Source organism: Urocitellus parryii, chromosome 8 (assembly GCF_045843805.1).
Source record: "Urocitellus parryii isolate mUroPar1 chromosome 8, mUroPar1.hap1, whole genome shotgun sequence".
Classification (NCBI taxonomy): Eukaryota; Metazoa; Chordata; class Mammalia; order Rodentia; family Sciuridae; genus Urocitellus; species Urocitellus parryii.
The window spans coordinates 116,651,073-116,668,561 of NC_135538.1; the positions used below are offsets into that span (position 1 = coordinate 116,651,073).

General features: G+C 45.0%; 1 protein-coding gene across 1 annotated transcript; it reads right to left on the reverse strand.

The window, feature by feature from the left end:
• Positions 1-1,267: 1,267 nt before the first annotated feature.
• On the reverse strand, positions 1,268-16,973 carry Kifc1 (kinesin family member C1). Its single transcript, XM_026383644.2, has 11 exons — positions 16,880-16,973; positions 9,764-9,901; positions 9,500-9,599; positions 8,935-8,988; positions 8,769-8,819; positions 8,162-8,562; positions 6,323-7,102; positions 5,296-5,586; positions 5,110-5,183; positions 4,896-4,971; positions 1,268-1,378 (listed from the first exon to the last, which is right to left on the reverse strand). The coding sequence occupies exons 1-11, from the start codon at positions 16,889-16,891 to the stop codon at positions 1,334-1,336; spliced, it is 2,022 nt and encodes a 673-aa protein (XP_026239429.2). The 5' UTR covers positions 16,892-16,973; the 3' UTR covers positions 1,268-1,333.
• Between the last annotated feature and the right edge of the window lie 516 nt (positions 16,974-17,489).

The window sequence follows — 17,489 nt, forward strand, 5'->3', positions numbered from 1 at the left end:
CCTTCCTCCAATGGGAGACGCGCCCTTGGGGCAAGAGGGAATCCCCCTCCTCGGCCGCCTGCCTCCAGATTGGCCCCCCGCCCCATGCCACATCCGTTAACTGCCCCACCCCCATGGTCATTCCAAGTCCCGCCCCCAGCCCCAGTTCACAATCCCGCCCTCCATTCACCCTTCCCATTGCCCCTGCCACGCCCTCCTCCCTAGCGCCCCGCCCTCCTCCCGCCTTTGCCCTGGCCCCGCCCTCTCCGTGGCAAGTTTCCCCCCCCTCCGCTGCTCTCGTGCGCACGCGTGGCTCCTCCCGCGTACGGCACCTGGGAAGACTGAGCCCCTCCTTTATGGGGCGGCGGCCCATCGCGGTTGGCGCGAGGCAGTAGGCGGGTGTGTGCGCCCTCTTCGCATGCTCGGCCCAACCCGCGGTTTCAGGGCGGTGCAAGGACGTAGAGATATAGTACCCAAGGTGGTGACGCCCACTAGAGCCAGCCAATGGGCAGCGGGCGGGCAGGGCCCGGGACGTTCGAACACGAAGAAGGAAAAGGGCGGGAGGAAAAAGCCAGCAGTTTGTGGTAGCACACTCCGGCCACGCCTCTAGCCTCAGATCCCCACCTTTCCACACCTACCCACAGAGCGTTCCTGCTTGGGGGTGGGATGACCTGCGAGAAGGGGAAACTTAGAAGGTAAGGGTGGTAGCTATGGGCACAGCCTCCAGTTGCGAACGACACGGAGGGGGTATTACAGAGTGGAGAATGTTCCAGACCAGGAAAGAAATGGGAGAAAAGCCAGTCATGGCTCTGCAAAACACAATCGCGCTGGGCGTAAGAGCACAAGAGCATATTTGAAAAGCTGAGGCAGGAGATTGCAAGTTTGAGGCCAGCCTGGGCAATTTAGTGAGACACTGTCAAAATAAAAAGGGATGAGGATATAGCTCAGTGGTAGAGCTTGCCTACCAATGAAGGAGCCCTATGTACAGTCTCTAGTACTGCACAACAAAACCAACACACAAACAGCAGAGTGGACAATTCACAGCTCTATCTTTACAGATGTGAAAAATTGCTTCCTCTGCCAACCGCTAAAACGTTTATTTAAAAAGCAAGAACTGGGGACTGGGGTTATGGCACGGCTGTAGAGGGCTTGCCTCGCACGTGCAAGGCCCTGGGTTCGATCCTCAGCACCACATATAAATAAATAATTTAAAAAAATAAAAATCAAGAACTGTTCTTTATTTGATAAGCTGGGGTACATAGTGCCCTCCACCCAATAAGGCATTCCCCACTCCCCAACACATACACACAAAAACATATGAGTGCGCATACACAAATAAGATCTGGATCCATCTTCATTTCTTGTTGGCCTGAGCAGTACCAATCACACACTGGTTCACCTGGAGATGAAAGGTTAGACAGGATAAAAACAAATTACAGAGCAACCAGAAGAACAATTTCTTCTACTACCCCCCACCCCATGCTAAGGCTGCCCTTAGGGAATACTGAAATAAAGGGCTCTGAAGACAGGTTCATGCTGGTCCCACTTAAGGTTCCTTCTATTACCACTGAGGTTTGAAGGTGAAAAGGCCAAAGAAGTGATGGAAGTTTCACATGAAGACATAGGAGCAGACAGAATACTTTCATTTCCAGCAACACCCTGGACTAGAGACATCCTAATCCTTCTACTATAAAACAACCTAGACAAAATATTAAAAACACTTAAGAACTAGGGTTCCTTAGAAAATGGATCATCCTAACACGGGAGGAGGAAATATACAAGGTGAATCTGAAACAAAGATAACTGGGCTGGGGTTGTGGCTCAGTGGTAGAGCGCTTGCCTAGCACATGTGAGGCACTGGGTTCAATCCTCAGCACCACATAAAATAAAGGCATTTGTCCATCTACAACTAAAAAAATAAAATAAAATAAAAAGATTGCTGCGATTCCTTTTAAAGGACAGGAGGACTAAGGGATATAACTCAGCGGTAGAGCATTTGCCCCACATGTGCAAGGCTCTGGGTTCCATCCCCAGCACTGCCCCTAAAATAAAGAACACAGGAGCCCACTTGCAGGGGCTCATATTGCCAAAGATGGGGTAATTTGAGCATCAGAAAGAATAATAACTACAAAGAACAGACTTCAAATACATAAGTACGTAGAAAATTACTGTCTGCCTCCCACCCCAATAAAAACCTTAACAACCATCTTTGGAGTTGCTAGATATCAATTAAATACTGAGAAATCAATCAGAATTCAGCATCTTTTTTTTCTATTAAGAACTGATTTCCTGAGCAGCCAAATACAGGAATATCTCATTTGATTGCACTTCAGTTTATTGCACTTTTGCAGATAATGGGTTTTTTTGTTTTTTTTTCCAAACAAATTGAAGTTTTGTGGCAACTCTGCATTGAGCAATTCTATTGCTGCCATTTTTCCTAACAGTTCAGATGATCATTAGTACTGTTTACCATTTTTCAGTTAAGGTACGTACACTTTAAAATATATATATATTTTAGCTGTAGATGGACACAATACCTTTATTTATTTTATGTGGTGTTAAGGATCAAACCCAGTGCCAAGCAAGCGCTCTACCACTGAGCCACAACCCCAGCCCCAAGGTATGTACTTTTAAGACCTAATGCTATTACAGACTTAATAAACTATAGTATAAAGTAAACATACCTTTTATATACACTAGGAAACAAAAATTTCACATGACTTACATTATTGCAACATTTGATTTATTTTAATATTTTGTATTTTTAGTATTTTGGAGCCAAACCTACAATATCTGAAGTAATGCCTGTAGATGGCAAGGGAAGCAACCAGCCCAAATCCAGAATATGGCACATTAAGTAGAACAAATTGTTCTACTTCTTTAACAAATGGCATAAAAGGGAGTAGAGGGCTTGATGCAGACTATAATAATATTCCACCAAATGAAATGAGCAACCCTTGCTTGGATCCTGATTTAACAAACTTAATTTAATTAAGTAAAACTTAACTAAGGCAACTAGATGAACTTAACTGGTTATTAGGGGATATTAAGAAATTCAGGGGCTGGGGATGTGGCTCAAGCAGTAGTGTGCTCGCCTGGCATGCGCGGGGCGCTGGGTTCGATCCTCAGCACCACATAAAAATAAAAAAAAGATGATGTGTCCACCGAAAACTAAAAAATAAATACCAAAAAATTTCTCTCAAAAAAAAAAAAAGAAAAAGAAAAAGAAAAAAGAAAAAAGAAATTCAGGTTGGCCAGGCATAATGGTGCATGCCTATAATCCCAGTGACTCAGGAGGCTGAGGCAGGAAGATGGCAAGTTCAAAGCCAGCCTCGGGAACTTAGCTAGGTCCTAAGCAACTAGGCAAGACACTACATCTCAAAATAGAAAACAAAAAGGTCTGGGGTTGTGGCTTGATGGTTAAGTGCCCATGGGTTCAATCTCTCTTATCCAAAAAAAAAAAAAAAAAAAAAAAAAGGTTCATATGGCTGCATGTTGATATAATTAAAAGACTGGGCATATAACTCAGTGGTAGAGCATGTGTTTAGTATGCAGGAGGCCCTAGCTTCAATCTCCAATGCCAAAATAAAAACACATACATAAGGGCTGGGGGTTGTGGCTCAGCAGTAGAGCGCTTGCCTAGTACATTTGAGGCCCTAGGTTCAATCCTTAGCACCACATAAAAATAAATAAATGTATTGTGTCCATCTACAACTAAAAAATAAATATTTTAAAAAATACATATATAAATAGTTGGAAACAAACGCCAATGCCCTTTTAATTGAACTTGCCAAATATCAGGGGTAAACCTGAGCACAGCCAATGCAGGTGCTGAGACAGCTTCCATGGTAGCAAGCCAGTACTGCATGGCAGAAGCTTAAGCACACCAGAAGGGCAGACACAATCAGACCACAAATAATGCCAGAAACTCACTGAAAGGCTCTAGGTTCAGGGGAAAAATATATATATATATTTTTATTCCCTGAAACAGAAACTCCCTTGACTTGTGTAACTCTAATAGGAACACTAAGTGTCCTTGAGAGTTCATGGCCACTAGGCTGATTGACCCTTGTGGGATTTGGAGGCTGACTTCACACTATTTGGAATGCTTTGAAAAACCAGCCTATCTTTTTTGTTCTAGCAATTCCATTTCAAACAATATTTCCCTAGTCAGATGTAACTAAAAGAAGACAAAGTGACATGTTTTCAAGGTTAGTCAATGTGGCTTTGTTCATAATAGAAAGTGAGTGGAAACAATCCAAGTGTCCAGTAGAGGGAACTGGTGGATAAATTTTGGTATTATCCTCACAGTGGAATGCTAGGCAGACCTAAAAATAATTCTATGATCCCTGAGTGCTGATGAGGAATAATATTACAAACAAGGCACAAAACTATATACACACATAAGGCAATAAGAAATGCATATGCATATAGCTTCTTTTTGAAACATATAGTTTTGACCATTTAGTCACCTATTTGGTTTTTGTTTTCTGCAGTGACAAGGATTGAACCCAGGCTTCACATATACCAAGCAAGCACTCTACCACTAAGCCACACCCCCAGCCCCTAGTCACCTATTTTTAAAAACTTAATGCAAACAGGGCAGGGTGGCACATGCCTGTAATCCCAGCGACTCAGGAGGCTGAGGCAGGAGATCTGCAAGTTCAGACAGCCTCAGCAACTTAGGGAGGCCCTAAACAACTAGTGAGACCCTATCTCAAAATAAATAAAAAGGGCTGGGATGTGGCTCAATGATTAAGCACCCCTGGGTTCAATCCACAGTACCAAAAAAAAAGTAAATCCTTTTTTTTATAAATGCCTCTACCTCTCAAGCAGAGAGAAGAGGAGGTTGGGATGGAGATGCCTTACATCTAGCCAGGGGTTCTGATAAGGACTGGGCTTGGTAGTAATCGCACCTTGGAGGCAAAGCGGAGAGAGTTGAGGGACTCCGAGACATTCTCTTCTAGAGGGGAAATATTCACAAACATGAGCCTGTGGAAAGATAAAAGGTCCAACCAGCATTAGTGGTAAGCAGAGGCTGACAGGCCACCACTGTTCCCCCTTCCTACCCGTCACCTCAATATCATCATAGTTCCTACCAGATCCCTTCCAGCTGCCCTTTTCACTCACATCTTAGCGCTGCCACCCAGAGAATTCTGTAGCAGATAGGTGAGCTTGCTATTCCGGTAAGGCACATAAGACTCCTAGAGGGTTGGTAGTGGAAAGAAGGGACTGGCTGTTAGGATAGAGCAGTATTCTGCATGCGCCATCCCCAGTGGCTCCCCAAGTCTCACTTGCCCTTGTTCCCATTCCCACCTTATTGCTCAGGGCCATGATGACCAGCCCCAGTGTGGACAGGCTACTGTTAATGGCCTGTGTTTCCCGAAGACGATCCCGTTCCCCTGGGCCAAGGGCTAAGCCAGGGTCTAGCCGCTCACTTCCAGCCAAGTCCACAAGATTAAGGGGGGCTATACACTGTAAACCTCGGGCAGCATGCTCTCCAGAGATCTGCAGCTGGAACACACTGTGGCTGCGTGATGATCGCTCATTCTGGGCTGTTCGGGCCACAGCCCGATTCTGGCGGGCCAGATGAAGCAGTGTCTCCACCTGGGAATGGGGAACAGCCAAGAGGCAAAGGCATTCATGAAGTCAGAGAGGATACTGTCAGGTGTGGCAATGAATGCCAGCCCCTAATACCCTGAAGCTTTCTTTTTTAATCAATGAAAGGACAAAATAAATAAAATATACCATATGTCTGAGAATGCTAAGGAGCGAAACCAGAGAACAAGTTTTGTGAAGGTGGGTAGAGTGTGCAGTTTAGAGAGGAGAGTGCAGATGGCCTACTGCCTTGAGATCTCCAGGGGAGGAGTGTTCAAGAAAAGATTCTGAACCAAGATTATGACGTGGTTTGAAGAACAGCCAAAAGGCCAGCTTGGCTACAGTGAACTTAACAAGACACACAGCAGGAAGAGACCTATGATGCAACCAGCAGGAGCTGAGTGACTCTTATCCCTTCCTCTCTACTCCCTGATTGCTAAGGCAGGTCTGTCACCTTACAGCTGACTAGTCAGAACTGATGTGATAACCCACCCCATAACTCATCTTTTTTTTTTTTAACATTTATTTATTTTTTCTTAGTTCTCAGGGGACACAACATCTTCGTTTGTATGTGGTGCTGAGGATCAAACCCGGGCCACACGCACGCTAGGCGAGTGCACTACCGCTTGAGCCACATCCCCAGCCCCCATAACTCATCTTTTATCTTTCAATTTTTTCCTGCTCCATCTGTAACTCCCTGCCCTCTCTTCCCCATTCTCCTGTTCCAGTCCCCATAGGTACACACCTCTTTCTCACAGGAGACAGGGACATATCTGGCATTGGTGATAGTAAGCTCTTCACTTCCTGGTCCTGCACGACGAATCTCACATTCGCCCCCTGGGCCCTTTCGGGTCCCAGTGGCTAGCAAGTCTCGAACAGTCTCATTATAGATCTCTACGTAGCTTGCCACAAAGCTGTAAGTCCAGCCCTGGCCATTCAGCTCCTGGGCCACAGAGAAGAGGTGCCGCAGGGCCCGAGGGATCAGTCCCTCCAACTGGGGATCTCCCCCAGGCCCACCCTCCATTGTGAAGGTCTTGCCACTGCCTGTCTGACCATAGGCAAAGATGCATACTGGGTAGCCATCCAGGGCGGACTGGACAAGCATGGAGATCTCCTCAAATACTTCATCCTGCCTACTTCCTGGTGGGAATACCCGGTCGAAGGAAAAATCGTGGCGGGTAGTGGGGGCTGGTGCCCCACTCAGGGTTGCACGCCGATCATCAGATCGGGCCAGGCTAAGGCGAGTTGGAGGATCAGTGGGCCCACTGGGGCCAGGAGGAAACAAGAGGAAGCCAGGGGATGGGGTGGATTCCCCTTCAAGGACAGGACGAACCCGGCAGAATACCCGGATATTGCCCTTCAATTCCTGCAGCTGGTTATGCAGTCGCCGGCGCTCCATCTCTAGCCCATGGAGACGGTCTCCTCGCTCAGCCAGTAAGGCTGCCTGGGTTGCAGCCTCCTGCTGCAGAGATGCCACCTTTGCTTGGCTGCTTGACAGAGCTGCTTCTGATGCCTGTAGCCTCCTCTGCCCAAAACAGAACACACACACAGGGTGATATGCAACCAAAAATAAAAAAAAGTCATGTAACAAAAATGAAATGGTGGGGAGAGGTGTGGAGGTGGGCTCCTTGGCCCCCGAGGTGTTAGTCTGGTAGAGAAAGAGATAAGAAAATAGGGAATCAGGGGTTGGGGATGTAGCTCTGTGATAGAATGATTTTCTACCATGTGAGAAGGATGAAAAGAAGAAAAGAAAATGGGAAAAGAAAAGAGGGAAATTATAGTACAAGGAAAGAAGAGAAAAAGAAGGAATCATAGTACTAGGATAGAAAGTGCTATGGGAATATCAAGGAGGGGCATGAGGAAGATATCTAGGCTGATACCCAAAACTATAGGAGTGAACCAAGGGAAAGATGGAATACAGAAAGAATTTTCCAGAAAGAGGAAAGTGAAAGTGTTAGGGTGGGGATGTAACCCAGAAATTAAGTGTCCCTGGGTTCAATCCCCCATATTAAATAAATAAATAAATAAATAAAAGAGAGAAAAGTGTACATGCAAAGTGCCAGAAGTGAGAATGAGTCATTTGGGAAACTGCGAGTAATTCAGTCTAGTTGGAGTTCACCAAGGAGTTCAAAGCACAAGGGAAGATTTCTACAGAGATTTGTATTCAAGCTGGAGAACTGAAAAAAAATAGGAAAGTAGATGACTAGGGCAAGACCCAGATCCATGTGAGAGATACACAGGAGGCATAGGGAGAAGTTGGGGCAGAAAGCAATAGTCAGAAGTGAACTGGGAGGCTGGGGCTGTAGCTCAGTGATAGAGCACCTGCCTAGCATGTGCAAGACACTGGATTTGATCCTTAGCACCACATTAAAAATAAATAAATAAAGGCATGCTGTCCATCTAATCTAAAAAATAAATAAAATTAAAAAAATAAAGGACTGGGGTAGAGGAGAGAAGCATAGTGCTAAAGATAGGTGGGTTCAGGAGTTCTTGGCCCAAAGAGACTTCAAGGGAGGCTGGAAAGGAAAGAGGGCATGACCTCTGCAAGGAAAGGGGGCTTGCACTTGGAGAATCCTGCCTTTACCTCTTGCTCCTCCAATCGGGTTTTCAGCCCCCTCCGTTCCTCCTGTAATTCCAACTGTTCTTTCTGGAGGACTTGCACTAAACCTTCCTGTGTGCCCAGCCTTTCTTCCAGCTCTAGGACACGGGCACTCAGATTCCCAAGCTGCTGTTGGCCCTGCTCAGCCTGGGTGCGTACCCTGGCCAACTCCCCTTCTAGGGTACTGCGTTCTGTCCCCAAGTCCTTGGCCTGCTGTTGGGCCTCTTTAAGTTGTTCCCGTAGCTGCTGGTTCTCTTGGTCCAATGTTTGAGTCTTTTCACGGCAGCGTTTCAACTCTGCATTTAGGTCACATAACTGACCCTTTAAATCCCAGGCAGGACGTTTGCTGGGTTTCTTTACTCCCGCTATGGGAGGAACAGCTGTTGCTAACATGGACACAAAAAAGACAAAAGTCAATGGAATCTTGGCTCTCTATCCTTCCTCCCTTCTGGCCTTCAGGGCCTCCACACCCGATGCCATACCTATCTCTTTCCCCTCTAAATAGGGGAGAGACCAATGGATTTTTCTGGGCACTCACCACCTTCTCTTCCCTATCCCAGCCTTTCACCCAATGATTATGTTTGTCACCTACGGCCAGGTTTCTGGGCAGGAACAGCAGGGACTGGCTTCTGGTTCTTCAACACTAGAGAATTGGAAGTTGACAAAAGAATTGTAGAACCAACGTCCTTCTACCTCCACCATTTTCCCTTAACACATACCCCAATTCCCTCTCAGCCCCAGCTCTTAAGCACAATTACCTGCAGTAATAGCTGTGGAACAACGGGGTGCTGTCTTCTTGGGAACTTTTTGAACTATCCAGAGAAGGGAGAGAGGAAATGCGTAACAATCATGTACTGTCTGAGCCAGAAGCACGGAGCACACTTTTTCCTAAAGATCAGAGATAATTTCTCTCATCCCTTACATATGACCAGCTCCTGATGGCACCCCTCCTAGGACAGAAATTACTCACCATGCCAAGAAGCAAGGTGGAGTGAGACAAGTGAAAAAGAATAGAGTGATAAAACCATATGTAAAGTATACTATTATTCATGTGAAAAAAAGTGGGAGATGATGTCCATATTTGCTTATATACCCAAAGAATATCCCTAGGACATGGAGTTGCCCCAGGGAAAGTAAACTTGGTACCTAGAGGACAAAGGTGTGAAAGAAGCTTTACTGTATAACCTCTTCCTGCCTTTGGAATTCTGAACCAAGTAAAATGTTATTACCTATTCAAAACAGATTGAAATTGAAAAAGAAAAGCATGAGTAGACAAGCACTGCACACCCATGCCCGTGGTTCCTGTCCACCCCTAGAACCCACCTGCAGTATGGCCTTGTGTCTGTGGTACTGTGGTGAGGGGTGGTACTCTGGAGCGGGACGTGTTGATTTTGGTTGCTGCGCCCACACCTCGTGTCCGTTTCTGGAGAAAGGTAAAGACAGGGTCCACAGTCACTTCCCTTATTGGTTCTCTCTCTCTCTCTCTCTCTCTCTCTCTCTCTCTCTCACACACACACACACACACACACACACACACACACCTCACTCACACATATATACATGCACAGCTCTCCACACCCAGCTCACCTTTGCAGGCTCCAATGCATCTTCCATCTGGTTAGGCCCCCTCTTGAGCCTACTTCTTGAGAGAGGCAGTTGGGAAGGACCCTTGACCAGCGGTGTCTTCAACTCTATATTCTTTTTCACTTCCAATAAGGGGCACCTCTGCTGGGAAAAGTGACCTTTAAGATAATATCCAGGCCAGGCATGGTGGCACACGCCTGTAATCCCACCAGGTCAGAAGGCTGAGGCAGGAAGATTGTGAGTTCAAAGCCAGCCTCAGCAAAAGCAGGACACTAAGTAACTCAGTAAGACCCAAAATAGGGCTGGGGGTATGGCTGAGTGGTTGCCCCTGAGTTCAATCCCTGGTACTTCCCCCCAAAAGATAATATCCAGGAGCACAAATTCCCTGTGAACTCCCCATTTTAACCCCCCAACCTTAATTCCCAGTGTCACCATTAGTAAGCACTAACTGAGTACCACCTGTCCCAAATGCTAGACTCAGATTTTGTGCCAGCAAAATAGCAATGGACAGAAGAGGGGCATGACATAAAAGTGGGAGCAACCTAAGAGAAAAGCTAGACAGATGTTGGACAGAAAATGGAAGACAGAGAAGACTGAAGACTGGTTGAAATGAGCAGGCAGAATTTATTGAGCAATGTTTTAAATGCTTTATCTGCATCAACTCACTTTATCTTCATAGCAGCCCACTGAGGGAATATTATTAGTTAATAACACTAATTAGTTATTAGTGCCAATTATTAGTTTTACAGATGATGGAAGGAAGGCACTGAGAGGTAAAACAGATTTAGAATCCAGCCTGGTTGGACCATGCTGCCCTATAAGACTGTGATACCAGTCTAAGAAGTTTAAACTTTATCTCTGCATACTGTGAAAAGCCAGCTAGTTTTTAAAAGCCAACCTCAGCAACTTAGTGAGACTCTGCCTAAAAATTAAAAAAAAAAAAAAGTGTTGGGGGTGTGGCTCAGTGGATAAGTACTGCTGGGTTCAATTCCTGGTACCAAATAAATAATTAAATGTTTCAGTTGTAAATATACTGAGTTGCATGGGGAAGTCAAGTAAGTAGAAAGACCAATTTAGAGTCATAACGTTGGCATGGGAAAAGAGAGATCCTCTCCTTAAAGTAGCTTAATTCAGTACCTGGGGGTTATGCTCACTCCATGGCTGCTCACATCCAGAGTAACCAATCATTTTGGTTTCCTGGGAACTAAGGGGTTCTTGGGACAGAGAAATTTCAGTACTAAAACCAGACCAGAGAAAGGGGTGGGCATCCCATTTGGATAGAGAAGAGTATCTTTAGGTAGTCTTAAGGATAAGGAAGAGTTGGCCTAATGAGTTTAAGTCAAGGACAAACATTCCAGGTAGAGAGTGAGGAGGGTGTATGTAATAAATGACAATCTCTTCTACTCAGTTGAACGCATAGGCTGTACATAGAGAGTGAGCAGATAACAACAGAAGGGAATTGTGCTGGTCAATCTGGCATGTAAAGGATCTGGACCCTGAAGGCAGGAGGGAGCCTGATGATTTTTAGTTAGAAGAGAATGACGACATTGGTATTAAAAAAGTGAACTGTGGGGCTGGGGTTGTGGCTCAGTGGTGGAGTGCTTGCCTAGCATGTATGAGCTACTGGGTTCAATCCTCAGCACCACATAAAAATAAATAAAGGTATTCTGTCCCATCTGCAACAATAACAACAAAAGTGAACTGTGAGCAATGTGAAGAAGGGTATAATATTAGAAACTATATCATTCATCCACAGATCTGCTGGACATCTGCATTGCTGATGTCCAGATGTTGCTCTAGGTGCTGGATGGAGTAATGAACAGCAAGTCTCTGCCTTTCCAGAGCTTACTCTCTCAGGCAGACGTTCCCAACTGGGGCTCAACAAGAATTAAAATTACAGAATACTATTTTCTCAATTCTCCCAAGGACATAGATGATTCTTACATTCTGGACACATGAGAGAATTTAACGTACCAGATGTAAAGTTGGGCAGTGGGGATGAAGAATAGGGGCCAAAACACGAGAAATGAATTACTGATCTAACTAGGAACTGACTTGGAAAAGAACACAGGCAGGGAGGAAGGTGAGGAGTTCAGGCTGACTCCCAGGGGTCTACTACAGTTCCATTATCCATATCACAGGAGAAAGGGCTGGTTATGTTGTTTTTAAATTCTAAAGTCATTGTAGGGTTGGGATATAACTCAGTGGCAAAGCACTTGTCTAGCATGTGTTATATTCCCAACGCTGGAAAAAAAAAGATCATTGTAGATTCATATACTATTGTAATGTACAATTACATTTGGATACAGAGAAATCCAAGAGTACCAGAAGGGCTGGGTTTACTTATTTATTTTTTCCCCTTTCCATTTTTGTGGTACTGGAGATTAAGCCCAAGGGAACTCTACCACTGAGCTACATCCCCAGTCCTTTTCATTTTTTATTTTGAGACAGGGTCTCACTAAGTTGCCAAGGCTGACCTTGAACTTCCGATTCTCTTTCCTTTTGTCTTCTGTATCACTAGGACCACAGGCATGCACACCACCACCTCTGGTGATAGGGTTGTGTTTTAAAAGATGCTACATTCAGTTTTGGGAAAGGGAGCTTGAGCTACATGTGATACAGCGAGGTATATTCAAGAATGTTCAAGCTGGTCATGGTGGTAGCATACCTGTAATTCCAGCTGAGGCAGAGGTAGGAGGATTCCAAGCTCAAGGTCAACCTCAGGAACTTTAGTGAGACCCTGTCTAAAATATAAAACTTAAAAGGGCTGGAGATGTAGCTGAGTGGTAGAGCACCCTGGGTTCAATTCCCAGTATCATAAGAGAAAGAGGAAAAAAAGTCATTGAGTATCACTATAAAATTTGAAACAACCTGATATCTTGGTTTTGTTTTAGTTGTAGTTTATTTATTGTCTTTCCCTACATTAGATTATGAGCACCATAAGAACTTGTCTATTTTGTTCATAACTAACCACAGGCTCTACTACAATGTCTGCTACATGGTTAAGACTCTATGATTTTTAAAAAATATTTATTTTTTAGTTATACTTGGACACAATACCTTTATTTTATTCATTTATTTTTATTTGGTGCTGAGGATTTAACCCAGGGTCTCGCATGTGCGAGGCAAGTGCTCTACGGCTGAGCCACAACCCCAGCCAATACTCTATGATTTTTGAAGGAACTAAATGTCTACCAGTGAAGGAATATTTAAACGGTGAAACAGCCAAACCATACAAATAAAAAGGAGGTGGATTTTTTTCCCATTCATGCACAAAAAAATGCTTATTTTAAAAAAGTTTTTTTTTTGGTTATAGATGGACACAATATCTTTATTTTGTTTATTTTTATGTGATGCTGAGGATCAAACCCAGTGCTTCACATGTGCAAGGCAAGTGCTCTGCCACTGAGCCACAACCCCAGCCCACAAATGCTTATTTTAATTTAGTGTAACCAAATATAGTATGAAAACCAATTTTTCTTTTTAAATATTTCAACATCAAGCACTATGTGTGCCCTTCTTCCTCTATATACTACTATTTTAGATCTCCTGCAGAACTATGCCCTTGGATGCAGAAAACGTATTCTGGAGCTGAAGAGTAGTACAGCACTAGTCTAGCAGGTGTGAGGCGCTGGGTTTGATCCCCAGAACCAAAAGGAAGAAAGAAGGGAAGGTGGATGAAGAAAGGAAAGATGTTTAAAGATTTGTTTATTCATAATTCAGTTTTTTATTTTTCTCCCATCTATAAAGCTATGATCCTCTGGGCTGGGATTGTGGCTCAGTGGCGGAGTGCTTGCCTCGCATATGTGAGGCACAGGGTTTAATCCTCAGCACCACATAAAAATAAACAAATAAGAGTATTAAAAAAAAAAAAAAAGCTACGATCCTCAACTTTCCAGAATGAGAAGGATAAGAACAGATATTCATCCAACCCCTCTTAAATCCACTTTGCCACAAGATCACAGATGGATGACTGCTCCTAAGGCAACCCCTTTTCCCCATGCAGATCCCACCCTCCTTGCCAGCTCAGGAACGTGGCTCCAGCAACCCTCCCTTCTCCCCTCTACATCATCAGCTTCTCACACTCTAATAGAGCAATCCAGTCGTATAAAACACAAACATGCTTTCCAACCTAAAAAAGTCTCTTGACCATGCTTTCCTAGCCAGCTACTACCCTTTTCCTTGCTGCTCTTTGCTGTAAAATTCCTCAAAAGTATTGTCTAGGGCTGAGGCTGTAGCTCAGTGGTAGAACACTTGTCTAGCACATATGTGGCACTGGGTTTGAATCCTAGCACCACATAAAAATAAACAAATAAAGGCATGCTGTCCATCTATAACTACAAAAACTAAAAAGTACTGTTTAAAGTATTCACTGTTGGGGCTGGGGTTATAGCTTAGTGGTAGAGCGCTTGCCTGGCATGTGTGAGGCACTGGGTTTGATCCTCAGCACTACATAAAAATAAATAAATAAAATAAAGGTATTATGTACATCTACAACTAAAAAAGAAAAAAAAAAAGTCACTGTGTCCAAGTTCTGTTCTAAATCCATTTCAATCAGGTTCTCATTCCTACCATTCCACCAAAACTGTTGTCCGCAAATACACCAGTAACTTTCTAAACATTAATAATCGTCTATGCTCTGTCTCTCATTATAATCCACTCCCATAGCTTCAAATACCACTGATATGCTGAGAGTTCCCAAATTTATATCTTTAACCCAGACCTCACTTCTGAACTTAACATCAAACTGACTCTTCAACTTCACTTAGATGTCTAATAACTAGCCAGGTGTGGAGGCACACACCTATAATTCCAATGACTCAGGAGGCTAGGGCAGTTTGAGGCCAGCCTTAGCAACTTAGAGAGACCCTGACTCAAAAAACAAAAAGGGCTGTAGCTCAGTGGTAAGGTGCCCCCTGATTCAATCCCAAGTACCAAATAGGAAAAAAAAAAAAAAAGTTCATACCTAACCTTTAGCTATACATCACCCATTCAAACTTGTTCCTCTTGCAATTTTCTCCATATCAGTTGACATAACTCCATCATTAAGTTGATCAAGCCAAAAAGCCCAGAGTCCTTTCATTGTCTTACGTCCTCAAAATATACCTAGGGGCTGGGGTTATAGCTCAGTGGTGGAACACTTTCCCCACATATGTGAGGCACTGAGTTCAATCCTCAGTATCACATAAAAAATAAATAAATAAAGGTATTGTGTCCATCTACAATTAAAAAAAATTGTTTTAAATACATACACACATACATACATACATATATTTTATGAGCCAGGTGTAGTGGTGCATGCCTGTAACCCCAGTGGCTCAGGAGTCTGAAGGATTGCAAGTTTAATGCCAGCATCAACAACTTAGCTAGGCCCTAAGCAACTTAGCGAGACCCTGTCTCAAAATAAAAAATAAGAACTGCTGGGGATATGGCTCAGTGGTTAAGTGCCCCTAGGTTCAATCCCTGGTACCCTGCCACCAAAATAAAATTTTTACACACACCCAGAACCCAACCACTTGTTATTACTTTTTCCACGGCTAACACTCTGGATTATCATACTCCAGTGGTTCTCAACTGGGGGTAGTTTTACCCCCCAGATGACATTTAACAATATCTGAAGACATTTAGACTATTATGACTAGGCAGGAGTTGCTATTAGCAGCTAGTGGGTAGAGTCCAAGGGTGCTAAGCATCAAAAATGAACAGGACAGCCCCCCCCCACACACAGTAAACCTACAATAAATCAAGGCTGAGAGACTCTGTTACAAGGCGATGTCCTAACAGATCTCCTTGTTTCCTTCCTTGTCCCCTTTACAGTATAATCTCCATGCAGCAGTGGGATCCTCTTAAATCTAATACCTTATCTCTCTTTGCCTAAAACTTACATCCAATGAATCTCCATCTTACTAAGAGCAAAACCCAAAGTCCTTACATTAGTTCCTGCAGAAACAAACTTGATCAGCAACCCTAATCCTCATTATCTCACAGGCCCACAACTTTCCCACTTGCTCACTTGCTGTGCAACTCTTTAGGGACTCTGCTCTGATGGATTCTCTCAATATCAACTTGTTTAACTCCTTTATTTTCTTCAGGCCTTCAATCAACTCTTAAACTTTCAGTGGGACTTACTGAGACCACTCTATTTAATACTCTATTACAGTTTCTGTATGTCTTCTCACAGAATGGCAGCTCCATGATGCTGGAATCTCTTTTCTGTTGCTGCTGCAGACTGAACTCAGGGCCTCTTGCATGGCAAGAAGACTGATGTGTCCTATTCACTGCTACATCCTAAGTCCCAACAACTGTGTCCAGCATATACTAGGTGCTCAGTAAGTATTTGGAGAACAGAACTGAGGAGTTGTTACTATTTTTCAATCACATTACACTGTACTGCTCTTTGGTTGTCAGAGTACAAAGAACCTCTTCAGGGTGAATCCTGACTTTGGGTAAATACAAACGTGAAAGTATAGTAAACAAAGGATTCAGGCAGGAGACATTTCCTGGCACCAGAGGTCAGTACACACTGTCATATACATACACATATTGCCACTGAGAGGTTGTAGCATTGATAAGAGAAAGAGTTAAAGTTAACCAGCCCCACTGGGCTGAAATCTCGACAAAATTTAGGTAAAGAGGGAAGATGGAATCCTTCAGTCCATATTACCCCATTCCTTCTCTCTCCTTTCTAAACACCTCGAAGCAGAAAGACAACACAAAAGTTCAACGACAGGGATGTGGGCCTCAGACACCATTTCCCCAGAGGCAGAGGTCATCTCAGAACTCTCCCTTCTCACACACTACAATCCTAAGAATCGAGAGGCGAAACGCACCAGACCAGACTGAGAATTCGAAATGGGAAATCCTGGAGGTATGAATGGGAGTCCCGGCCGCCAAGACTTGAAGCTGGAGACCGCTAGACAGCCGTCGCCTCCGATTTCCTGGAACTGCTCCCTGCGGTCTCCACAGCCCCCTTGGCCCGTTCCACGGTCGCAGGGCCACACGGATCTCCGCCCTCCAGGCAGGCATGACCCAGGCCGGCCGGGTGCCGCGGACTCGGCAGCATCAGGTGGCCGGCAGTTATTTTTCATCCCAGCCGGAGAAGCGCGCCACTCTACTAACCTGCGACTCCATGTCCACCTCGGCCTCACGCACTCCACTGAGTACAATGGAAGAGGACAGGGCGCCGGGATTCCCGGGACCCGCGTTCTCGCGCCAGCTCGACACACAGAGCACGCGCGCCACGGATCTCGGCGGCTAGCAGCCCCGCGCCACGCCCGCCACTTTTGAATTTTAACGGCAACCATCCATTCTCACCTAGCTCCACACTCAGGGGCCAATCGTCGCCGTCGCCACAGCCCAGGACCAATCACAGGGCCCTCCGCCTCCAGAGGCCACACCCGCCAGACCGGCGCCTTCTCCTTTGCGTATCACGGGCGCCCAGGAGTTAAGCGAAATGATTCCACTTCCGGCCCCGGTTTTTCCTCTCACCCCTCCCTCCTCCAACACTAAGCGTGCTAGACTTCCTCTCCGCTCCCCACCGCCGCTCCCTACGTCAGAGAATGCGTGGAGAACGCCGCACAAACGTAACTGGTCAAACGTAACTGGCTGGGAGGGAGCGGGAGGGACTAAAGAAAAGGAATCGCGCGTGCGCGAAACTGGACTCGTGCAGGGCAAGAAGTGGAACAAGCGCCTCCTCGCGACTGCAGCGGGGAACGCACACGTTACCCCC

What these genes read in the sequence shown, in the direction of transcription:
- Kifc1 (XM_026383644.2), bottom strand. An exon ending in ATGCATTGGAGCCTGCAAAG is followed by an intron (nt 9,600 to 9,763) that starts GTGAGCTGGGTG and finishes ACCTTTCTCCAG; the next exon opens with AAACGGACACGAGGTGTGGG. An exon ending in TCATGGCCCTGAGCAATAAG is followed by an intron (nt 5,184 to 5,295) that starts GTGGGAATGGGA and finishes CCAACCCTCTAG; the next exon opens with GAGTCTTATGTGCCTTACCG.